This window comes from Sorex fumeus, unplaced genomic scaffold (assembly GCF_029834395.1).
Source record: "Sorex fumeus unplaced genomic scaffold, SorFum_2.1 ptg000087l, whole genome shotgun sequence".
In the NCBI taxonomy this organism is placed as follows: domain Eukaryota; kingdom Metazoa; phylum Chordata; class Mammalia; order Eulipotyphla; family Soricidae; genus Sorex; species Sorex fumeus.
Genome location: NW_026606144.1, coordinates 6,874,590 through 6,899,651, shown reverse-complemented (window position 1 = coordinate 6,899,651; position 25,062 = coordinate 6,874,590). Strand labels below are relative to the sequence as shown.

General features: G+C 62.4%; 1 protein-coding gene across 1 annotated transcript in view; it reads right to left on the bottom strand.

Annotated features, from left to right (window-relative positions):
- LOC130039553 (transmembrane protein 132B-like) overlaps positions 1 to 25,062 on the bottom strand; it is a 109,896-nt gene that overhangs the window by 41,692 nt on the left and 43,142 nt on the right. Inside the window, exons 6-7 of the mRNA XM_056131427.1 lie at positions 14,249 to 15,140; positions 575 to 721 (exon numbers count right to left, since the gene is read on the bottom strand). Of these exons, the coding sequence (XP_055987402.1) occupies positions 575 to 721; positions 14,249 to 15,140 (1,039 nt within the window). The remainder of the gene's footprint in view (positions 1 to 574; positions 722 to 14,248; positions 15,141 to 25,062) is intronic.

The window sequence follows — 25,062 nt, the reverse complement described above, 5'->3', positions numbered from 1 at the left end:
CCTCCGCCCCACCGTGGAGGCGTCTGCAGAACCGGGGCCTTCTCTGCAGAGGCCATGTCCCGGGCAGGGGTGAGGCTCTCCACACTCCCGACCTTCCCTCCCGCGGGTGGGCCCGGAACCAGCGGCAGCCCGTTATATCCCATTAGACACCAGCCTGCAGGCTCTGTGCTTTGGGATGACTCCTGGCTCTGTGCTCAGGTCAGGGCTCACTCCTGGCTCTATGCTCGGGGATGACTCCTGGTTCTGTGCTCAGGGATGAATCCTGGCCTGAGGTCCTGGGAGCTGACTGCCCAGAGGAGGGACAGGCCTGAATTAACACCGGGGGGTCACTTTCCCCAGCCCCCCTCCCGCAATGGTTTGGCTTCCTGAGCAGGTCCCAGGAAAGGTCCCAGGGTGAGAAGCCCCTTCCCTGCTCTCACTGGATGGATGAGCACGTGAGGGCGGGAGAGTTGCAGCCACATTGCCACCATGAGGACCCAGCAGGGGGATGACAGAGACCCAGTGAGTGGACACGTGGCTGTGGTTCCATTGGACACCATGCTAGTCTCCCTGCCCCGGGGGTGCGCGTGCTCACCTGCTCTGGGGGTCCGGGAGGCGGCCGACGCAGGTCAGCGTGGCCGTCGTCTGCATCCCGTCGCTCTCAATCTCCTCCTGCACAGCCCACTGGGTGCTGCCGCTCACTCTCACGGCCGTGAGCCTCACGCCGGCCACTGCCCTGATTCTGCAGGAGACAAAAGGCAGGGCCGCTTCAGAGTGACGCAGCAGGGACTGAGCCAGACCCTGATGCGCCCGCCCCAAGCTGCAGGAGTCTAGGGCCCAGCGGCTCAGGCGCAGGGGGGCATGGACCCCAGGGACATGGGCAGGACCCCCACATGCAGAGGACTGGAGGAGCCTTGGGCTGGGGACGCCTGAGAGGCAGCATGTCTGGGATGAGGAAGGGTGAGGGTGGTCAGGGCAGCTCCTGCAGGGGCATGGGGCTCGCCCGGCTCGTTCCCAGGGAAGGACTCACGCCCAGGTGCTCCCACCTCCCGCCCCCAGCTCTCAGCCATCCCCCAACCCTGCGGCACCTGCGCCCACCGCCCCCCACCAATTCTCTCTCCCACCACCCCGACAGTGTCCTAGAGTTAGTTTCTGTGAACTGTGGCCAGAGGCCACACGCCTGTGAACAGCTGCTCCTTCTGGTTAGCAAAGAGGCAACCCGAGAGAATGTTCTGGAACTCGTGCCCCAGGGGGCCACACATCCCGCCCACTGCCAGGGCACCCATCTCAGGGACAGTCTGCTGCGTCCTCTCACGCTTGGCCACAGCCCAGAGTCCGCAGCCCGGGGTCAGAATCTGCATCTGCCACAGGTCTAGATGATCCAGTGGGATCCCCCGCCCCGGTCCACCCCGCGCCCCGTGGGGGCGGGTCAGCGGCAGGCCCCAGTGATGACCGGAAGAGTAGGTGACCACTGCCTGCCCCTCCTGCAGAGCCCAGAGGCCCCCGTGTGTTCTCTGTGCCACTGACCCTGACCACCCAGGGCTTCCGGCTCTCATCCTTGGCCCCCACCAGGAGGCCCCTCCTGGTCTGGACACTGTGGGGCCTCGTTCCACGCGAGTCCACGCAACAGACCCAGGCTGCCTCCTCGCCCTGGACCCTGCAGAGCCCAGGCCACCAGTCACAAAACACCCGGCCCGGGACAGTCAACTGGACTCCCAGCCGGGGTACTGCCCAGCCCCACTTCCAGGGGGCGCCAGAGAGGCGGGACTTGGTGCAGGCCCAGGTGCCCACGGGAGGGAGGGAGGCGGCCATACTGCACAGGGGTGAGGACTCCACTTGGTGAGGGTCTCCCCTGGGAGGGGATGCAGCCAGACACACCCAGGTCTGGGGAGCCGCACCCCGCCCCTCCCCCGCTTCCCACCCATCACTGTCCACCAAGCGTTTCCTCTCTGTCCCTGGGGGCCACGCCCTGCGGACCCCACAGCTGGGAGATGCAGCCATGGGCCAGGTCTGGGGGAGTGGCGGCTGCTTCCCCCAGAAGTGCTCACCAGGGAGGAATGCGTGGGGTCCCTGTAAGGATGGGCGTGGCCCAGCTGCAAAGCCCCCCACTAGACCCGGGGTGAGCAGGGGGCAAATGCTCCCACTATCCACTTTGTGGGCACAGCACCGAGACCACACGAGCCGGCAGGGCACCATGGAGAACTCCGAAAGACAGAGAAATGGGTTGAATCTGGCTGGGGGTGTGTGCAACGCAGTGAGAAGCCGAGTCAGGGAGGCCCACGCCTGGGGCAGGCAACCGACAGGGTTCCCGGGAGGACTGAGTGACCAAGGACACGGAGGTGGGCCGGAAATGGGGGATGGGCAGCCGCTGCCAATGCTTTGCTTTTTGGCGATAGCACAGCCTTTTGGGTCACACCCGAAGATGCTCAGGGATTACTCCTGGCTCTGCACTCAGGAATTTTCCTGGCACTGCTCAGGGGACCATATGGGATCCCGGAGATCGAACCCGGGTCAGCCGTGCGCATGGCAAATGCCCTCCCCGCGGTACTCTCTGGCTCCTGCCATTGTTTTTCACTAAGGAACAGCCCCATCCCCGCATTCTCCAGAGACCACACCAGGCCCCTGGCCATACACTGAGACCCTCCTCAGAATGCTCAGCCCCCAGCAGGACCCTCAAACCCACCCCACATCCGGAAAAGCCCCACACATAGTCAGTCTTCAGGACCCAAGTCTGAACAATAAGTTGGGGCCACAGTGACAGGACAGCAGGAAGGGCATTGGCCTTGCACACGGCCAACTCAGGTTCAATCCTCAGCATCCCACTGGGTTCCCTGAGCACTGCCAGGAAAATCCCCCCAAAAAAACATGTGCAGTGGTGAAGCTGGCTTTTGTTGGGCTGATGCCAACCCCATGCCAGAGTCCGGACCCTGATTCTGCCCAGTCCTTGTACTGGCACGCTTGTTCACAGACCAGCTCAGAGTGGATGCAGCGGCACCAGCTCTTACATCCCCATCCACGAGGGAAAAGCAACTGTGTCTCCCAGCACTAAACACCGGAGCCAGATTTTCATTGGTTGAATTGAGGCGAGTGTTCAACCAGTAACCAGTCTGTCCATAACCATCCGAGCACTGCCGAAGAAGGGAAGGGAGTCACATCCAAATCCTGGGGGCTGGGAGGGGGTCGGCCAGGATTGGCTCCCAAAAGGAAGTTTGTGTTCGAGAGAAGAAATTAGGTACTGGGCACAAGCCCATAACCAAATTGTCTCACTCCCAAATACAAGTTACAGAATTGTCCCAGAGTTTAGTCCAAATCCTTCTTAATTTTAGATTATTTTTGTTAGAACAATTTAAGCCCGGGGGAAAAATAATCCTTGTCTTGAATATTCATCAAGTTTGTTTTAGAGGAATATTTTTAGGCTTGGCGGTATTCTTAGAGCCTGTTATTTGGAAACCACGATTATCTGGAACTATTGGGGGAGAAAGTGCTGGTCTCAGCACTGTTGGAGGGGCTGGAGGAGGGGCGGCCACAAGGCGGCAGGAGCGAGCAGGTTGGGGTGGGCTTCAGCAGACCCTGCCTGGGACTGGCCCAGCGGGGAGGGCGCAGCGGAGGCACGAGGGGCCCCGGAGGTCGGTCTTAGGGGGTCTCTCTCCTGTAGGCTGAGCAGCGTGCAGGACAAGCTCCCGTGGCTAAAAGCAGACGTCTGGGATAGTTTAAAGCTCGGCGCGTCAAAGCTGGATCTCGCGTGGGTGGGATTTTCACTAATGACCGTGGGAAGGCGGGTACCCGGAGGCCGTCGGGGCCGTGGGCTGGGAAGGAGGGTACCCTGGCTGCTCGGGTGCTCCTGACCGAGGGAGACGCTGACTGGGTGGCAGCAGCTGGGCGTGGGGGCAAGGCCCGCGCTGGTCTCCTGGGTCCCCACCGCCCCTGCCGCCCGCTGTGGCCAAATCCAGAGCAGGGTGACGGGTGCGGCGTCCGCACGGCAGGGCTGGCGGGCTGCAGAGCGAGCGGGGGAGACTGAGAACAAGGGGCGTTCCCAGAGGGGTGGTCGGGGTCTGGGGGCTCCCCTATCTCTGCTAACCCCACCCCGTGGTGACGTGACAAGGCCCCGCCTGCCGCTTGCAGGACACTTGGGGCCAAGTGACCGTGTCCTGGTCGCACTGGTGCCCTCTGGGGCAACAACCCTCCCGGGCGCCTGTTCCTGCCGTCACCTTGGGTCCCCTGCGCCCCTTCCCACAGCACCCAGGAAATCAGACCCACGTCCTGAGATCAGCATGAAGCTGCGCGCCTGCCCAGGGCTCCCAGAGAGCTTGGCGCAGCGAGCCACAGGTGCACCAGGACGAGTGCTGGGAGACCCCACCACCTGGAACCCTCCCCACCACCCTCCCCCCAAATCTGCGGGTCCCGCCTCCACACCTGCACCCATGACCTGCAGGTCCCGCCCCCACACACACATCTGTGCCCATCACCTGCGGGTCCTGCCCCCACACACATACCTGCGCCCATCACCTGCGGGCCCCGCCCCCTCACACCTTGCCCATCACCTGCGGGCCCCGCCCACGTGCCTCTAACGGGCCTGACAGTGTCCACACCGGCGAACTCGCCCTGTCCCGGCCATGTGAGTGCCACCTGCCCTGGCCCTGTCCGACGCCCCATGCTCCGCCTGCCGCGCCTCAAGAGGCTGCGCGCGTGCCCAATCAGAGCACGGCGTCCTCACGGGCAGCACAGTGATTGGGCCGAGGAGAAACCATATGACCCGCTCAAACCAATCAGAATACCCCACCTCCTGTGAGCCACTGCTGATTGGCCCACACACGGCCAAGCGACCCGGGATTGGGCGAGGAGCCCGCCCCCTTCTCAAGCCACCAGAAGGCCCGCCCCTGCGTGAGCTGCGGTGGAGTCCAGGCAGCGCGAGGCGCAGTTCGTCCCCCAGCCCTGGGGTCCCACCTCGGTCCGGCTCCGGCCAGTCGCGACTCAGCCCCCGAGCTGCGCTCCTGCGACGTGCAGTGCCGGTTCTCTACAGGCGTGGCCGGACCCGACCTGCTGATCTGAGGACCAGGTCAGCCCTGCCGGGGCCCAGCGGATGCGGATGCTCCTACCCCGCCCCCGGGACAGGGGCAGGCAGGGGGTCTCCAGTATCCCAGCACCCGGTGGGGGGGTCGTCAGTATCCCAGCACCCAGCGAGCACAGAGCAGATACTAAACATGGGGAAGTACTAAACACCGGCACCTGGGCAGAGGCCCTCCCCCTTGCCATGCCGAGCACCCGGAATGAATGTTAATAAACAGAGCTAAGGCCCCGAGATTCTAAATTCCTAACTCAGCGGGAGCCTGACCTTTCCCGGAGTCATTCACTCTCCCTCACAGTGGCTCTTGGGGTCTGTGCTGAGGTTCCAGGCCTGGGCAGCCTGGGGCGCCCCTAGAAATGGTTCCATCTCTCCCTTCCCTCCGGGGCAGGACCACAGGCTCCCCAGAACTGGCCTGTCAGTAACAGGCCGCCGGCACCCGGGGCGGGGCCTCTGCCCCTCAGGTGTCCCCGTGGACAAGACTAGAACAGCTGGTCTCCAAGGTACAGCCGGAGAGACCAGGGGTCCTGAGCACAGTGAGGAGCCGGGCAAGGGGAACAGCCCAGGACGTGCCCCAGGGCCCCTTCGAGCGCCCAGGGAAGGAGCCTCAACAGGCTCTGAGAGCTGCCTGCCCCCGAGGCCGCCACGGCCAGCAGTGGGCACTGAGGGGTCTGGGGCAGTGGCTGCCCTGGGCCCCCCACCCCTCCTCAGGGGTGGGAGCTGCAGGTGGGGCACGCAGGGTCTCAGCGACCTCTACCAGGGAGGGAGAGAGGGAGGAGGGGGAGAGAGGGAGGGGGGAGCCTGTGCTCTCACTTGTGGGACACCCTGGCCGCTCATCACCTGAATGGCACCACCTGAGCGCCATGAGAGACAGGGACGCCCCTTCCAGCAGGAGATCAGGCCCGGCTCGAGCGGGCGAGCAGCCTTCTGGTGGGCCCTGACCAGACACAGACACCCAGTGGCTGGGCCGAGCGACAGCACCGCGGGGGGAGGGGGGGCCTCGCCTTGCCTACAGTTGGCCCAGCTCCATCCCCGGCAACCCACAGGGTCCCCTAGGCACCACCCGGAGTGACCTCTGAGCACAGAGCCAGGAGTCAGCCCTGAGCACTTCCGGGTGTGGCCAAAAATTAAAAAAAAACTCAACTGGGATGCCAACCACTCCGGCGTCTCTCACACACTGTCCCCTGGGTGGGCAGGTCAGGATGGGGCACTCGAGCCCCTGGGCCCATGTGTGGCCGCCCCTCCCTGGCACCACACACGATGTCTCCCTGAGAAGGCTGGAGACAGGAAGCGCTGGGGAGGGCGGCCTGGGGCCCAGAAATATCCAAAAGGAGACCCGGGACTCAGCAGTGAACCCCCTACTTCCAAGCTGTGTACACCCAGCAGGCCACTGCGCTGACCAGAGATGGCGACCGGGAACTGCCCGAGGCCCGCGGCAGGCCCCTTAGAGATGTGCACTCCAGGGCCAATGCCCATACCGTGCCAGCAGGCCCTCGTCTCCTTCAGGACCAGAAGCATCAGGGCGCGAATCCCCACGTGCGGCCACATCCCTCAGGGCAGCAGTGAGGCCATCTGCCCCTGCACACGGGCCGCAGTGGTGGCGTCCCTGACGTCACACAGCCTGCGCGAGCCTAGCAAGTCGTGATCTGACTCCTGACAGTCTTTGTAGCAGCAAGATTCACGCACCGACGGCAGAGCGGTGACGGGCTCTGTCCCCAGTGCACAGTCCTGCTCAGCGAGTCTTGCGAGGGGCTTGACTGTGGCAGAGACCAAGCATCGTCTCAGACGGCACCAAGTTGCTTTTTAGGTGTTTTTTTTTATGGCACTTAATATGTTTATTATATCCATTCCAATGATATTTCACTGACCAAACAGGTCACATGCCATAGCAGTTTTGTTACCAGGTTGGAAGGAGAAAAGCCAGAAATATCAACAACAGTGTCGGGGTCAACCACACATCATTGGGGTTTTTCGCTATTTACCAATTTCAGATACTATCAATTTTATTATGGTATAAATACGTTTTCTCTTTGCTTCTTCCCCAATCCCTTCTAAGTATCTTAATTTATATTCCTTATAGATACTGCTCAGTGCTGAGTATCCTGTGCTAGGATTATTTTCCTTTGTTGTATGATGCGATTTTTTTCCTAAGATTTTATTTTGGGGGCTGGAGTGATAGCACAGCGGTAGGGCATTTGCCTTGCGCGCAGCCAGCCCGGCCGAGCCAGGTTCGATTCCTCCGCCCCTCTTGGAGAGCCTGGCAAGCTACTGAGAGTATTCGATATGCCAAACAGAGTAACAAGAAGTCTCACAATGGAGATGTTACTGGGCCCGCTCGAGCAAATAGATGAACAACGGGAGGACAGTGTTTGTTTGTTTGTTTGTTTGTTTTTGAATCTCTGTGAGCTAGACCCTTACGAAGCTGATCGTGATTGGGTTTGACACCTGTCCCTACATCAAGAAGTTGATGAGCTCTCTGCCTGGAAAGCGGGTCGCTCTGCATGCGTGGGGATCGCGTGGCTTGTGCACACGCGAGGACCCAGTTGTGCTGCACGCATGGGGATCTGCTCACACACATAGGGATCCAGTCGCGCTGCATGCGGGGAACACGGGTGCGTCTTTATTCCCACACTCCCACGTCTCTTCACGCCCCTTGGTTCTCCTTACGGATGTGTCTCTGCAGTGAGCCCATCAGCACCGAGGGGAGCACTGTCCTGGGAGGCCGCATGAGAGAAGCTGCTCAGCCGCCCCGAGGGGAGGAGACACAGGCGGAAGCTGACAGCATTCACAGCCTAATGCCAAGGCCGGCGGCGGCTGGCAGGAAGGTCGGGCTGAGAGGGGGCGCCTGGTGGCTTCGTTCCGGAGCAGGTGTGACCGCATCCGGCCGCGGGGGACAGCAGGCCCTGGGCCCCTGGAGGGATGCGGCGCGTTTCCTTACTCTGGATCCAAATGTCACTCGGTGCCAGGAACACCCCACGAGCTCGAACCGGCTGCCAGCTACGGCGACACAGACCCTGGCCGCCCGCCCGCCCGGGCTGCGGGAGCTCGGGCAAGAGCCTGGCACAGACGCTGAGCTAAACCCACCACCTCCGGGAGGTGGCCAGGGGCTTGGCCGGCCAAAAGTAGGGAGTTACTCGGGGCTGTGAGCCCAGTCCACCCCAAAATCACATCTGACCCTGACGCCAGAGTCTGGGGGCGACACCCTGACACAGCCCAGCCCCTCCCTGGGCTCAGGAAACTGCCAGCGCGGCAGGGAGAAATTCCTTTCAGCATGAGGGCAGGCGAGCCGTCGTTTTTATTTTCAGCGGCACCGGGAGAGCGATGCAGAGCAGACTCCACTTTGCTTTGGGATCTGGTGAAACCAGCACTGCCAAATCCAGGAGGGAAGGTGCCAAGGCACAGCTCGAGTCCCTGAGGAGCAACGCCCCTTTCTCTGAAACCATTCGCTGGCCGAGTCGTTGGCAGGCAACCACGAAGCGCTGAAAGAGGAAATTGAACGCGCACCGCGTCGGCGAGGAGCAGGGCTGCTGTGCACAGAATGTCTTGTTTCTCTTCTCAGTAACCCCCTGCACTCCGGGGAGATGGAGCAGCAAGATGGTTGCCCGGCTCCAGCTCAGAGACCCACAAGGTACCCAGTTCTCTCAGGTGGGCTCGCAGGCCCCCACAGCCACAGGACTTGGAATTTGCATCAGAAAAAAAAAACAAAAACGCTAGGCCAGGGTAACAGGACCGGTGGAACACTGGCCTTGCACTTGGCCAACCCAGGTTCGCTCCCAGGACACCACTGGTCCTCCCCCAGCCAGGTGGGACCCCGGAGCACCACTGGGTGTGGCCCAAACCCCTTCCCACCAAAATAGCAGAGTGTCCACATACAATCCAAAATGTGAAGATTGAAAAAAAGGGGAAAAAAGCATAAACGTCATTCGAGAGTGAAAGACAGTCAGCTGAGACCCACGCCAAGAAGACCCGGACGTCAGGATGAGCAGGAAGGAAGTTGGGAACTGTCAACACACGGTCCCCAGCGATGCGCGTGGAAACCCGCCTGCCACAAACACCGCAGGCCACGGGGCAGCACGCGGAGCCTTGCAGTACCACAAGACGCACAGCAGAGCTGGGCGGAGTCAAGGAGAGAGTCAGGGAACCTTAGGATGGAGATGTTGACGTCGCCTGGCTTCGCCCAGTGCGGGAAAGCACGAAGGAAGCGGCTGGGTGGGACACAGAGAGACTGCTGTGTGCAGGGATGGGATGCGCAGAGACTGTTGTGTGCAGTCGGAGGTCTAGGCGCTGCCTGCAAGGACACGCAGTTGGGAATATGAGTCTGGGGGCAACGGGGGTGGGTGGGGAGACATTCTTGAATCCTTGAGATGTTCCCCCATTGAAAGAAAAACGCAGCTCTGCAAATTGAAGCAGACGACAAGCCACAGCAGCAGAAACACAGAAGCAAGGCCGAGCTTGGCCCTTTGGAGCCCAGGTGCAGACCTGGGAGGGCCGCACGGCCACAGCACACGCCGAGCAGGGAATGTTGCGGGCTGCGGCTCCACAGCTGAAGACACCAGCACCGCGAGCCGGGGCTGCCTCCAGATGAGAGACACTGAGGGCGTTCACGCCAGCAGCTCCCAACTGAAGCACATGTGCCCGGGACACTAGAGAGAAGGGACACTGGGGAAAGGGCAGAGTTGTGGAGAAGGGCAGAAACGGCGAGTGCATAGACACGTGGCCGGGCGACGCGGGCCCTGGGCTTTCTCTCCCGTTTTTTGGGCACGGAGAGCGGCTTGAGGCCAGAACGGGGGCCTTTCGCCTGACAAACGCAGCACAGAGGCCGTGGTGGCACCCTGGCTGGGCAGAGCCAGGCTCCTGGGGGCAGACACTGACACAGGGCAGACGGCGGCGAGAGTGTGGCCCCAGAACCGGGGGGAGCAGTGAGAACTCTGAACTGTCCAGAGGATCCCCCCGAAGGCAAGGGCAGAAGAGAGGCACCGACAGGCAGAGGGGCAGGTGGGAAGGAAGTGCTGGCGGCCGGGCCGGAGCAATAGCACAGCATCTGCCTTGTAAATGACCGACCCGGGTTCGATCCCCGGCATCCCATAGGGTCCCCCGAGCACCGCCAGGAGTAAATCCTGAGTGCTGCGCCAGCAGTGACCCCTGAGCATCGCTGGGTGTGACCCAAAGAACAAAATTTAAAAAAAGAAAGTGCTGCCCGAGTCCAGCCGCCCCCGTGGCCTCCTGGGCTGTGCGTGCTCATCAGTGTGGGACAGGGAAGACCAGAAGTGATGCCCTGACGTGGGCTGGCTGCCCGTGAAGAAACGCCCTTGGTGCTCAGACTGTGAGCCACGCAAGGACAGCAGGGACGGGCCCCTCTGTCATGAGAGTCGGAGACGCGCGTATACGCTGCAATGGGAGGCCTGTGAGGAAGGCTGCGGCCTCCGGTCCCACCGCACTGGCCTCCAGGATAAGGACGTTAAAGAAGACACTTAAGATCTATGCCCTGGAGCTGGAGCGACAGCACAGCGGTGAGGGTGTGTGCTTTGCACACGGCTGACCGGGGTTCGACTCCCAGCATCCCATATGGTCCCTCGAGCACCACCAAAAAATGATCCGTGCCCTGAGAACTCCCAGGTTGGTTTTCTGAAGAAACGTTAGCCGGCAACAGAGCAGACACCTCCAGCAAGTGCGCGGAAAGACAGACACGGTGGGAGGGAGCCACTCCATCAAGGAAGCTCCATGGGCAGTGCTCATCCAAGAAGCCGCGTGCACGTGAGTCCCTGCAAACACTCACATCCTGAGCTATTTAGGGGCATGTCTGCACTTGACTTCCAAATGTATCAAAAAATACAAGAGATTGATGGACGGGCAGGAGGGCTGAGAGCCAAATTCTCACTGCGAATTTCTTTCGACTTTACCAGCTGTCGGCAAGTATTCCAGAATGAAATATCGGGGTGAGCGGAAGTGTAAAATATTTGCAGCATCTGAAGGAGGAAGGAGGGTGATAAAATGAGCAGATGGACCCCCGCTCTCCCCGTGCGGGCCCCCCACAGCCCGGTCTGAACTGCATGAGGACGGCAGCGTCCACAGCACTGACCACAAAGGCAGTCACCACGCCCAGTCACCACACCCAGTTACCACGCCCGGTCACCACATCTGCTCATGCCTGGTCACCACGCCCGTCACCAATGCCCGGTCGCCATGCCCAGTCACCATAGCCAGTTACCAGGCTCGGTCACCACACTCAGTTCTGGCTGGGCCATTTTCTGCTGCAGAGCCAAGCTGGCCTGGGCTTTTTTTCTTTTTGGGTCATACCCGGCATTGCACAGGGGTCACTCCTGGCTCATGCACTCAGGAATTACTCCTGGCGGTGCTCGAGGGACCCCATGGGATGCTGAGAATCGAACCTGGGTCAGCTGCGTGCAAGGCGAACGCCTTCCCTGCTGTGCTATCGCTCCAGCCCCTGGCCTTGACTTTGTCCCCCCCAATTGCCACAGACATTAGTGACTGCTCCAAGCGGTGTGGCATGAATGTGTTTATTCCTCAGGATAAACACAGCCCCACTCCCCTCTGGTGAACAGTGTGGGCCCAGCCCCTCTGGGCTAGCAGACAGGCGAGGGGCTCAAACTCGGGGACTGGAAACCCTGGTCCCACCTCACAGCATCACAGCCTGGAGGAAGTGGTGACCTGAGCCTCAGTTTCCCCCGCTGACAAAGCTGCAGGTCACGGAAAGGACAGGATGAGAAGGGTGACGGCCTGCACACTGGACACTGGGGACACAGAGAGCACAGCCAGGACACTGTGTCCCGCTTGCACTCAGGCACACCCGTACCCCAGGTTCTGACAGCGCCCAGCACTGCCCAGGGACCCCATTCCCAGATGAGCAGGCCCGAGACCAGACACGTCTCTAAGTGAAAGGGGTCCCACCCAAAAGGGACACTCACAGAGGGGGTATCAGGGCCTAGGGGACAGGCAAAGCACAGCGAGATGCCGCCGGCCCAGGTCAGCGCCTGACCCCGCCGAGACTTACTTTTCAACTGGAATTTTGTGACTTGGTGTGAAGATTTGCTTATTGTGTTCACTTTTCTTCCGTTCTGCTGCTTCAGTCATGCTTATCACTGTCGCTTGGGGAACCACATGTTGCTGTGTCCCCGGTCACAGCTTGGTGGCCAGTCACTGCACCCAAGGCCGGCAGGTAGCCCCTCTGGCCGACTTGTCCTTTCCCCGCTAGCAGCTCCCGCTTTCCTGAGTCAAGGCCAAGGGTCTGATTTTCAGTAATTCCAAGGTGGACACTGGGCTGTTGGCAGGTCCTCAGAGGCGTGCACAGAGCCCAGAACTGAGACTTAGAGAAGTGGTGACCGTCAGTCAGCACCTGGGCCAGCCGTAGCTGGACTCACCCCAGAGAGAGACGCCCCCCAGGAGGGGAGCCACCGGGGCCCAGTCCAGCAGGATATCAGAGTCTTGTCCCCTGTCTCTGCATCGTCTGGTCCCCGCTAATGCCAGCCATGGGCCAAACCAAGCCCCACGACAGATATGCATGCACTCACCTACAAACATATGCACACATGCACACATGTGTGTGCATGCCCGTGCACAGGGATGGCCCACCCGGGCACCCAGGCATACCCAGGCATGCACAAACATGCACAGAAGGCCCGTCCAGTGGTGCCTGTGTCACAGGTCTACTGTAACACAGCAGAGAGGGAAGGGGACACTTCCATGGGGTGCCCAGGGCACACAGGGGAAGGTCACGCTCCAGCCATCAGCATCTCCGCGGGGCGGCACCTGCAGAGAGCAGGGCAGGGCAAGCCTGGTTCGGGGAAGGGCCTGGGAGTGACCACCCGCCTCCCGCCCCCAGGTCCGTGGCCTCGGCTGATGTGTCCACACAGACCCAAATGTCCACCTGGCTGGAATCCTGCACTCTCCTGCCCACAGGTGCCCGTTCTCAGACCCCCATTCCAGGGAAGCCAGGCCAACCGACGGATGGGAACACGCCCACTGGACCAAAGGCAGGAGTGACGTTTGTAGCTGGCGGCTGGTTCCAGAGATAATCGCTATCTCTGCGCTAAGCCCAGCAGAAACCACGGCTCTTGGCTGGGTCTGGCCGTGCCCACCAGCCTCCTCTCGGGAAATCTGGGCTTTCTTCAGGGGAAGTTCATAAAGCCAGGGTTTCTGGGGCCACCTGGGGCCCCAGCATCAAACACTTTGCTATTTTTTTTTTTTTGCATAAGACCAAACACCAAGATTACATTAGAAATGCAGATGGGAGGGGGCTGGAGTGATAGCACAGCGGGGACGGTATTTGCCTGGCATGAGGCTGACCTGGGTTCGATCCCCAGCATCCCATATGGTCCCCTGAGCACTGCCAGGAGTGATTTCTGAGTGCAGAGCCAGGAGTAAGCCCTGAGCACAGCCGGGTGTGATTCAAAAAGCCAAAAAAATAAATAAAAATGGAGTTGGAGGGGTTGGTGCAAGACTGGCGGGTGCGCCGAGTGTGACAGAGGGAAGCTGGTGGTCTCAGGCGCCCTGAGTGCGTGACCATCAGAGCCCCAAGGCTCGAGATCCGTCCCACCTGAAGTCAGGAGTCAGCCAAGTTCCAGCACTACTCAGAGGCTGCCTGGGAGGCATGAAGCTGGAGTGGGTGGGAGGGGTTGAGGAGCTAGACGCCTCCGTGTGCCCCAGATGCTGCCCAGTGTGGCCTCAAGCTTGGTGGATGTGACCTCTGGGGTCAGGACCCCCAAGAGAGGAACGGAGCAAGGGACAGGCAGCAAGCGGAGAACGGCAGCTGCCCCATCCCTCCCCCACGCCCACCTCCTCCCACCAAGCCACAGCATCCAGGTCCCAGGAAAGCGAGTGCTGAGTCTGTCTGTCATGACGTGGCCCATCCCCGCCTCCGTCCCTGAGCATGAAGCGGAACGCTGGGGAGGATTCTCTCAGAGACAGGTGCCCACAGAGCCGCCCCGGGCAGTGCCTCTGGGCTCCCACATGTGGACAGAACACAGTTCAGGGGGTCCAGATGGTCTGAGCCCGGACACAGCGAGGAAAAGAGCCACACGCCTGTGCCCCTGACCTGCCCTGCCCGCCCCAAGTCTCACTGGACTGTGCAACGGGTCACCCCCCCCCCAACTCTGGGACACGGGCCCCACCTGATACCAGAGCCTCTGAGGGAGAAACCCCCTGGCCGAGCTGCCCTGGACGCCGCCTCCCGCCCCCAAGCGCTCTTACCTAAGCGTGAAGTGGTCGGCCCTGGAGCCGCCGGTCAGGGACACCAGGAAGGTGGCCGTGTCGCCCTCCCGGATCAGGTTGAGGGGCACGGAGAGGGCCACGTTGCGGTCCAGGTGCAGCAGCGACCAGCGGAGGTCGTCCTGGGTGGGGTAGACCACCACGCTGCCGATGCGCTGGCGGTCGGGCGTGGCCGGCGGGGCCGCCTCGGGGTCGGCGTGGATGTTGTTCTCCCAGCGGGCGCCCTCCTGCAGCGGGCACTCGCCGGCCGGGCCCGCGGGGTAGACGGCGAAGAACAGCTCCATGGCCGTGCCGCCCAGCACCGCGGGGATCTCCTCGGCCGGCTCCAGGTCCAGCCCCGAGCTGAACCACTCGGGCAGCAGCTCCAGCTCAGCCACGCATAGCCCGGGCGTGCCCTGCAGCCGGCAGCTGGCCGCCACCTCCCGCGCCTCGGGGAAGGCCGACATGCGCACGCAGGGCAAGTCCCGCTCGGGCTCAGCGTCCGTCCAGTCCATGCCCGTCACGTAGAACAGCGTCTGCACCTTGGGCCTGTTGGAGTAGATGGAGCTGTCCAGGATGTGGGCCTTCAGCTTCCAGTTGAAGGGCAGCTTCCGCGCCGCCCCGAAGGGCGTGGACGGCACCAGGAACTCGGGCGGCACCGGCGCCTCGGCCGAGAAGGGGCCGTAGCTGGCGTTGACCGTCGGGGGCACGCGGGCCCGGTGCACGAAGAAAGGCTGGGCACGGGCCTGCAGGCTGGCGTTGCGCGTCAGGCCCTGCTGGGGCTCTTTGAGGAAGAAGGTCTCCTCAGCGTCCAGCACACTCAGGCTGCTGGGCAGGTAGGTGGGCAGCGAGGAGAAGCGCTGGGGACCCTCCTCGGCCGCACGCGCCGGCGTCGCTGGGGAGAGAGCGAAGCCACAGGTGAGGTGAATCCCCAACGGCAGCCCGTGTCCCATGGTCGGCCAGCCCCCAGTGGCCCTGACCACCCCCCACCGGGTCAGCACCCGAGTGTCCTGTAGGGGCCCTGGACCCCCATAACCACTGCACGTAGAGTCCCAATTGCCAGCACCCGTTGCTGAAACCCAGCCCCAAAGGGAACACTCGCCCCTTCACTCAAAGCCTCGAACTCAGGGGCTCTGGACCCTCTCACTGGAATCCCCCTGGGGAGCCCCAGCCGGTCAGGCATCGCCCCCGAGTCCACGGCCAGCAGGACCAGATCACATACACACATACACACACACCTCGCCTGTGGCTATGAGTCTCCCTGACACGCAACACTTGGGGGGTGCCCACATCCTTCCCTAACGCCCCCGAGAATGCAGGGACACGGCCGTCACCCCGACCTCCACAGCATACACGTGATCGGCAGCAGCGACGGTGCCAGCAGCCAAAGCTCTCTGGCCCCCAACTGGCCTCATCAAAGTCCAACCGGAGTGGACACGCACACAGGCCCTCTGGGACTGCCATGTCCTCCGCGGCACAGGACTCCGGCCCTCCCGCTGTGCCAGGCTCTCCCTCCCTGCCTTCTGTCGACTGCGGTTTTTTTTTCCCCTCTCCCTTCTAATAAAATGTCACCAAGGAAAAAAGAAAGAACTAAACTTCCTCTTCGTTGGCTGCTGTAAGGATCGATGAATGTGAAGACGGGAGATTCCAGCTCGGGGGACGAGCGTTGGCTCGCGTGTGCGAGGCCCTGGGTTTGATGCCCGGGATCTCAAAAATAAACCAATAGGGTGGAATAGGAGGGAAGGGGGGTGGGAGGGATACTGGGACCACTGGAGGTGGAGAATGGGTACTGGTGGAGGGATGGGTACTCAATCATTGTATATAACTGAAACCCAAGCACAAAAAATTGTAAGTCTACAACTGTACCTTATGGTGTTTCACTAATAAAAATTTAATAAATAAATAAATAAATAAGCCAATAAAGATAAAGCGCTGAAGGCGTGCTGGATTCTGGGTTTGGGTTTGGTCTCTGGGCCACATCCAGGGTACTTGGGACTCTGTGCTCAGGGATCGCTTAGGAGACAGGGCCCAGGTCAGCCCCATGCAAGGCGAGCGCGTCGCCTCCTGGACCGTCCCTCCAGCCCCCAGGAGGCCTGTTTCCGGCCCGCCGTAAGCATGATCCTCTATGGTGTGGTCCATTGAAAGGACGCAGGTACGCAGATAACTACCCCCAGCACAGGGACAGGAGGCAGCGGCAGAAAGAAGTTGGAGTGTGAGCAGACTTCAGAGGGTGCTCGGGAAACACGGGGGCCATCGGGGTCCCCAGCAGCCCACTGGTGTCCGTTAGCACATGTGCCATGTGTTTCTCGAGAGCCCGGGAGAAACACGTCACCCCTCCCCACCCTCTGCCCTGGGACGGCCTCACTCTGTGTATCCAGACAGACCAGCTCCTTACATGTGAGTGCACATGTGTCGGTGTGCACACGTGTGGACATCCTTGCAGATGTGTGCATGCGTGTCTGCACGTAGGTGTATGTACATGTGTGTTTCTCACTGAGGGTTTCTCTTGGAGGGGAAGAGACCCCAAAGGCCCCCAAACTTTTAATGTTGGAGATAGGCCCATCCACTGGAGGCAGCAAACGAGCCTGGGAGCAGAGGGGCCTGTCCGAGCACTGAGTTGAGAGTCCACCCCACCGCACCCCACAATGGAGTCCACACTCTTCCCAACATATTCAGAAACTGCAGCTGGTGGCGACGGTGGGAGAAAAGGCGAGCAGAGCCCGGAGACGCGCCCTGCCCCTCGGGTGCCCGGGAGATCCCGCTTCAAGCCGCGTGCTGGGCCGTCCTGGGCTGAGGAATGGGCCCCATCCTGCTCTGGAGGGTGACAAAACCGCAGACTCCAGACACAGAGGAGCCGCAAGCCTCACTTTGACACTCAGGGGCACGAGGAGGTGAGAGGATGCGGAGGGACATGTGAGGGTGAGGGGACGTAGGTGTATGTGCAGGGGTGAGGGGATGCAGGGGGATGTGCGGGGGTGAGGGGATGCAGGGAGACAGGTGGGGTTGAGGAGACGTGGGGGGATGTGCAGGGCTGAGGGGACATGGGGGTGACGGGCAGGGGTGAGGAGACGTGGAGGGGACGGGCGGGGGTGAGGGGACGGGGGGGATGTGCAGGGGTGAGGGGACGTGGGTGGATGTGCAGGGGTGAGGACACGAGGGGACCGGGCGGGGGTGAGGGGACATGGGGGGATGTGCAGGGGTGAGGAGACGCGGGGGGATGTGCAGGGGTGAGTGGATGTGGGGAATGGGCGGGGGTGAGGGGATGTGGGGGGATGTGCAGGGGTGAGGGGATGCAGGGGGATGTGCAGGGGTGAGGGGACGGGGGGACGGGTGGAGGTGAGGGGACGTGGGGGGATGTGCAGGGGTGAGGGGACGCAGGGGCATGTGCAGGGGTGAGGGAACGTGGGAGGACGGGTAGGGGTGTGAGGATGTGGGGTGATGTGCAGGGGTGAGGGGACGTGCGGGGATGGGTGGGGGTGAGGAGGGGATGTGGGGGGATGTGCGGGGGTGAGGGGACGCGGGAGAACAGGCGGGGTGAGGGGACATGGGGGAATGTGCAGGGGTGAGGGGATGCAGGGGGATGTGCAGGGGTGAGGGGACGGGGGGACGGGTGGAGGTGAGGGGACGTGGGGGGATGTGCAGGGGTGAGGGGACGCAGGGGCATGTGCAGGGGTGAGGGAACGTGGGAGGACGGGTAGGGGTGTGAGGATGTGGGGTGATGTGCAGGGGTGAGGGGACGTGCGGGGATGGGTGGGGGTGAGGAGGGGATGTGGGGGGATGTGCGGGGGTGAGGGGACGCGGGAGAACAGGCGGGGTGAGGGGACATGGGGGAATGTGCAGGGGTGAGGGGACACGGCGGGGGCCGGGCAGGGTGAGGGGATGTGGGGGTGGATGTGCAGGGGTGAGGGGACACGGGGGGCCGGGCGGGGTGAGGGGACATGGGGGGATGTGCAGGGGTGAGGGGACACGGGGGGCCGGGCGGGGTGAGGGGACATGGGGGGATGTGCAGGCGTGAGGGGACGTGGGGGAATGTGCAGGGGCGAGGGGACGCGAGGGGATGGGTGGGATGAGCGGATGCGGGGGGGGACTTGCAGGGGTGGGGCTGCAGTTTGACTCAGTTCTGGGCCCCCGGGGGCACTGAGCAAGTGCAGGGGGGAGGCGGGGCTGGCTCTGGGCCTGCCAGAGGCCCGACAGGCTAAGCCTCCTAGACACACACCAGCCCCGATGCGGAGTCGGGGACCTGCTCATGAGCGTGACTTTCGAGGGTCCCGCGAGGGACGTGTGCAGGACACCACGCACCCGAGCGGCCGCGCTTCTCGGGTCTCCGTGCCTGCTCTCTGGCTGTCGGCGGGGGCGGGAAGGAACGCGCCCCCTATCATGGGTCCGTTCCTGCCGCGGGTAACTGACTTCCCACTCCCTGGCTGCTGACATCACACTGTCCCCGACCCCGGCGTCTCCCGGCACTGCGGCCTGCATCCGTGAGCTGTGACAGATGGGCTCTGTCCCTGAGGCGCAGGCACGCTGGCGGCCCCGTGAGAGGGACTCGCAGATACCAACGCCCGAGCAAGCAAGACCGGGGGCCAGGGAGACGTGAGGCAGATTCGCTGCGTCTGGAATGCCCAGATGCTCAGAACCGGGTCAGGAGGCCAATGAAAGCCACCCATGGTCACTAGGAAGCGACTGTCCAGCCCCGCCGAGACCAGCTGGTGCTGGGGACTCAGCCCAGACACTCAGGCTCCCTCAGAGTCGGCGGTACACGGGCCCGGGAGACAAGGGAGGGATGGCCTTGAGGAACTGGCCTCCCTAGGGGAGATATCCACTGGGCAGCCACTGTCCTGAGGGACCAAGCAAAGCAGGGCCCGAGCCCCAGAAGCCGGGTCAGTTCTGAGCTGGAACCAAGCCCCAGAGGGAGTTGCCGGATGGTTCCAGGCAAACACATTCTGACTCACCGGCCAGAATCACAGTGCTCAGAGTGAGGACACCTCTCGTGGGACAGGGCGGCACCACGGGCAGGCGGGAGAGGGCTCAGTCGTCCCACCAAACCCAGGGACGCCAAGGCGAGGCCTAAATTCCGATTTGCCAAGGCCGGAGAGGAAATGAGAATCCATGCAAGGCCCCACATGTCTTCTCCGCAGATTGGTTCTTTCCTTCCTATTGCTTATGCTGATATTCCAGACCTCTCGAGTGGAAAAAAAGCGACCCCTTCTCTCGCTGCTGCAGCCCCTGGTCTCGCCGTGTCAGAGTGGACAGGGCACCTCCACAGTCCCATAACCCAGCAGAAGGCAATGCCAAGTTTTCTTGGGAGCTTTTCTTTCTTTCTTTCTTTCTTTTTTTTTTTTGCATTTTGGGTCACACCCGGCAATGCACAGGGGTTCCTCCTGGCTCTGCACTCAGGAATCACTGCTGGCGGTCCTCAGGGGACCATATAGGATGCTGGAAATCGAACCCTGGTCAGCTGCGTGCAAGGCAAACGCCCTACCCACTGTGCTCTAGGCCCTCTCGGGCTCTTTTCCGGGGCATCACAAACTCGGTGATCAGGAACACACAGGGACCCCAAACCAACTGCAACCGAGTGCGAAATTCCAGGCCGGCTGGCAACACCCCGGGCCCCCCATCCCGCTGACACGCCAGCCCCCTCCCACAGCACTTCCGGCAGATACCCATGAAAGAACGCCCCAGCCGGGGACAGATTCTATCCCGCAGCAGGAAACGGGCACACGGCAGCCGGGGTCCGAGACCCCTACGCTTTCCCCTCTGTGCACTCAGCATGGACTCCGGTGCCGGCGGGACGAACAGGCGTGGCTCTGGCAGGGGCCTGCCAGGCGGGGCTGTGCCGGACTGGTAAGCGGATTACAGAGACCTCCGTGGCGGTGAGGCCACCCCTCAGGACTCGGCAGCTGGGAGCCGACAGGCGGTGCTGCCCCCTGCTCTGACCCCGTTATCCCTTCTCGACTGGACATCTCAGAGACTGCTTAAAGGAGTGTGGGGGGTGGACATGGCATGTGGAGGGCACATGGCCGCGGTCTGCAGAGCCCAGGCCGCCCTGGCTCCACTGGTGACCGGGACAACTCACCTCAGCCCCAAGACCTGCCTCCGTGTCCAGCCTGGGGCCACTTCCACATGCTGACACACAGGCTGGGAGGAAGCGCTGTTGAGCCCCCCGTACAGGAGCGTCCCCGCTCTGCATCCCTCTGGGACCCGCGCCAGCCATATCAGAGCAAGAGCAAGAGATTAATGCTGGGGGGAAGTGTCAATCTCAAGTTTGTCGTGTGTACCACCCAGTGAACGAGTCTGGGCATGGCACTAGTGCCAGGGCATCAGAGAACTCAAAGGGGGAGCGCCAGCCTGCAGCAGCCAATGACAGCGAACACCTGGCGCCACTCACCACCAGGACCCCTGGGTCTGCCCACCGGCACTGCCCCCAGCACTGCCCACAACACACCCTCAGGCCCTTGGGTTGAGCCTCCAGCCTGACTGGCCAGAAATCACCAGGACACAACCCCACAGAAAAAGGACATTAATACTAAAAATAGTAGCCACAACCAGGCCTTGCTCAGGCCACTGCTGCAGCCCTTTCAGACTCACTGCAGTGAGTACTAAGATTGGGGATATTCTCACACCAGAGTGCAGTTACATCTGGGGTCGAGGGTATTCTCATGCCACGGTGCAGTTACATCTGAGGTTGGGAGTATTCTCACAATACAGTGCAATTATATCTGAGGTAGGAAGTATTCTCATGCTACGGTGCAGTTACATCTGAGGTCGGGGGTATTCTCGTTCCACAGTGTGGTCCGATCATCCTGCAAATGCAGCACTAGAGCTAATGGCTATGTCCTATTGATGGCATGAAACTCATCGACATCAAGTATTAAGAGATACTTTAATAATGTCTCTGATAGTTTTATGACCAGAAAGCAAAGATTCGGTGATGTGACGCCATCCCAGCCCAGGGCCCACGCCTGGACCCCACCCCCAAGAAAACCTCCTCCCCGACACAGCGCGGGGAACCTCCGGAGGGAAAAACAAGATTGGGGGTTTCCGTGGGAAACAAAAGTGCTTTTCTCTCGCCGCTGACTCAGCATGGCTGGGACTGGTACTGAGACACGGGGCCGCATTGTGAGGGCGGAAGCCGCCCCCACCACGCCCCCACCCGGCGCCTGGGCCCCTCGCGGGACCCCCAGCTCAGCCCTGGGCGGCCCCCCCGCCCCACCACAGGGCCCCCCCCCCCACACACCTGCTGCCGGGCTGCCCGTGCGGCAACACCGCCACCTGGTGGCGAGGCAGCAGCACTGTGTGGGGGCCGTGGGGCTGGGGGCCGTGGAGTGTGAGCGGGGTGTGAGTGGGTGGCGGATGGGGGCAGTACACGAGGGTAGGGGCTGACCTCGGGGTCGTCCGGCCTCGCCCAAGTGCCCTCTGGGCTACCTGAGCCCAGCCGGGACAGGAGAGCCAAGACGCAGGACGCAGGGGCAGGACTCACACGGGCCCCAGGCCCGTGTGGCCCCCTGACCGCCTCCACAGCTGTCCACCAGCCAGCAGCCCCGCCTCGCCTGTGCCTGTTGTTGTGCCAATAGTGCCAGTAAGTCTTCCCAGTGGCACCTGAAACAGGGTCGTGGGGGAGGGGCATTCTTCCGGCAGATTCCGGGATCCTGAGATCCAGAGTGTGGGTGAGCATCGGCGAGGGATGATTCCCCCAAAGGGCAAACAGGCCCAAGATGGGTCCCCCAAACCCAGCCGGGGGCAGCAGCGGGTGCCACACCAGGCCCCACCACAAAGGGACAGCACTGGGCACCGGGGAGGGGGCAGCGAGGCCCTGGGCAGCCCCCAGGGTCCTGCAAAGTTGCAGAGATGATGGCCGGATGCCCACTCCTTGGGCTGGTGCTCGTGAACCCTGGGCCCCTGGGGGCCACTGCTCTCCCCGCGGACACAGTGTCGGGGGCTTCTAAGTCAGGCACATGCTAGTCCTCCCACCCCCGCCCTGTACATACCTGGTCTGTGCCCTGCACAGCCCCCACCCCTGGCCAGCGCTCCCGGCCTCACGTCATGCGGCCCGTCCCAGGTCCCAGGGGCCGGGGGCGCCGACTGCCTCAGAGCTAACCCACAAATCTCATTAAAGTAATCCCCCGCCCGAACCCGGATTACTACCACCACCTTTATGGCAGAATAAAAATTAATTTTCTCAGCTATAATAAGAACGATAAGAAGGAATCGCTTGGGACCAAATAAAGATTACAATTAGCTCCGACAGAAGAAATCTAAATTTAACGCCCGCGATTCCTCCGCTTCATTCCCTGCCCGGTCCCTACGGGGTGAGGCCGAAGGGCGGGCGGGCGGGGTGGAGATGTCCCGGCCAGCTGGGCTCCCTGCCAAGACCCCTCCCGGAGGCTGAGACCAGAACTCAGAGCTGGTGGACCAGGACGCCCTGGGCCCTGTGGACATGCTGGCCCCTCTAGCCACTCAGGACCGCTCTGGACCCCGCAACCCTGGACCCGGGGGCCCCCCCAGCCTCCATCCAGGGAGACCTGGGCTCCCCGCTGTGTCCACGCAGACGCCTGGTCTCTGCACCAGGACCTCAGCGCCCACACACAACCCCGGGCGCCCACGGGAGGACTCAGGGAGAGACCCCGGGAGCGAGGCCACAGGCCCTGAGCCACCAGCCACACAGATGCCCAGCGCAGCCCCCGTGCCAGCAATGCCCCCCAACCTCCAATCTCTGCCCCCCCCCCCGTCAGGTTCCCCCTGCTGGCCGCACCCATGCCCCTGTGCTCTGATCCGACGCTGGAGGGACCAGCAGGACACGGGTCAGCAGCATCAAGCAGCAGCATCCATGGCGTGGCCGACCGGGAGGGACTGTCCACTCCACCCTGGGTGAGGGCCCTGCCCACCCCGTCAGCTCCAGGTGCCACAGGGCCCGCGGCCCGGCCATGCCAGCTGCTCGGGCACTTGGGCCGGCACAAAGGACAGAGCCTGGCCCGTGGCCTCCGGCTGGGCATGCTGGCCAGACGTCCAGTTCCTGCAAGGAGCCGCAGCAGAACTGCCCAGGCACAGGGGCTGCAGCCCAGGCCCACCTGGGGCCGCTGACATCACCTGGCCGAGTGGCTGCCCACCCCCCCCGCCCCCCGCCACTAGCAGCACAATGGACAGCCACAGGGAGGCCCAGGCTGAGTCCAGAGCCCACGACTGTGCACACACTCACACGTACAAGCACACAACACACATGCACACACAGACATGAACACACACACGCCACAGACACAAATGCAAATACACATACACACACCACACACACATGCACACCCACACACCACACAGACACACGTGCACACAAATGCAAATACACATACACAAGCACACATATGTGCACGCACACACTATGCATGCACATACGTGCATGTGCACACACCACACACACCACACATCTGCACACACACATACACACACGCCCACACGCACACATATGCACACATGAGCCTCTGGTCTGTCCACAGAGCCCCAGGCCCACAAGCCCCAGAGCTGAGCCGCTCTCAGCCGCACGCTGAGCCCCGGGCCCCCCCACCCCCAGGGTCTGGTGGCTGCCCCAGCTGAGCACTCTGGACTGGGTGGTGGTCGGGGCGGGGCAGCGGGCAGGAAAGTGCGTCCTGGCCACTTGGGTGTCTATGAGACGGGGGCACCCAGCAGGGCCCATACAGGGGCCAGCGTTGCCAGAGGAGGGGGCACTGTGCCCAGAGCTCACACAGTGCTCAGGCCCAGAGCTCTCACAGTGCTCACACCTGGAGCTCACACAGTGCTCACGCCCGAGCTCTCACAGCGCTCACGCCCAGAGCTCACGCAGTGCTCACGCCCGAGTTCTCATAGTGCTCACGCCCGAGTTCTCATAGTGCTCACGCCCAGCGCTCACACAGTGCTCACACCAGGAGCTCTCACAGTGCTCACGCCTGGAGCTCACACAGTGCTCACGCCCAAGCTCTCACAGAGCTCATGCCCGGAGCTCACAGTGCTCACACCCAGAACTCACACAGTGCTCACGCCCGAACTCTCACAGTGCTTATGCCCAGAGCTCACGCAGTGCTCACCCGAGCCCAGGGCCCCGGGGGGCCCCACAATACTACTGTCCCCAGGGACACATCTGGCCTCAGGCCCTTCTGCACAACAGCCTGATGTCAACCTGCCAGGCAACTAGCACCAGGCCAGACGCTGGTTCCACGCCGGGAGCAAGGTCGAGGGCAGTGACCCCCCGAGAGCCTCTAGCCTGGTCCCCGCCAGCCAGCAGGGCTGCGAGCATCCCAGGAGCCAGCCTGAAGGAGGCGCAGGCCAGACGGGGGCTGGGCCAGAGGGAAGCTCAGACAGCCCCAGGCTCGTCCCCAGTGCCGCAGGGCCCCCCGGCACCACCCGCAGCAGCCCCAAGACCCCAAGACCCCCAGAGCCGCGTGTCCCCTGAACACCACGGGGGAACCCGAAAGCTAAGTGACAAAGGGGGTGTGGTCGACACAAAGGGGGTGTGGTCGAGAGCGTGGGGACAAGCAGTGACCCCCGGACGGAACCCAGGTTCGTGGCCGTGCTCGGGACCAACACCACCGGGGCCAGCAGGCTGCAACCTGGCTCGGAAACAGGAAACTGAGGCCCTCACTCCCCTGGAATGCAGCCCAGTGCCCGCCTCCCTGCTGGGCGCAGGGGCTCGTGTGCCACAGCAACCCCACTGCCCCGGCCTGAGGATGGCGCAAGAAAGTGACCGTCTGCCGCCTGCAGACACTGCCCTGCAATGCAACTGAGAGTCACACCCGTCCCCTCACGGTCCCCAGCTCTGGGGCCAGGAGCTCCAG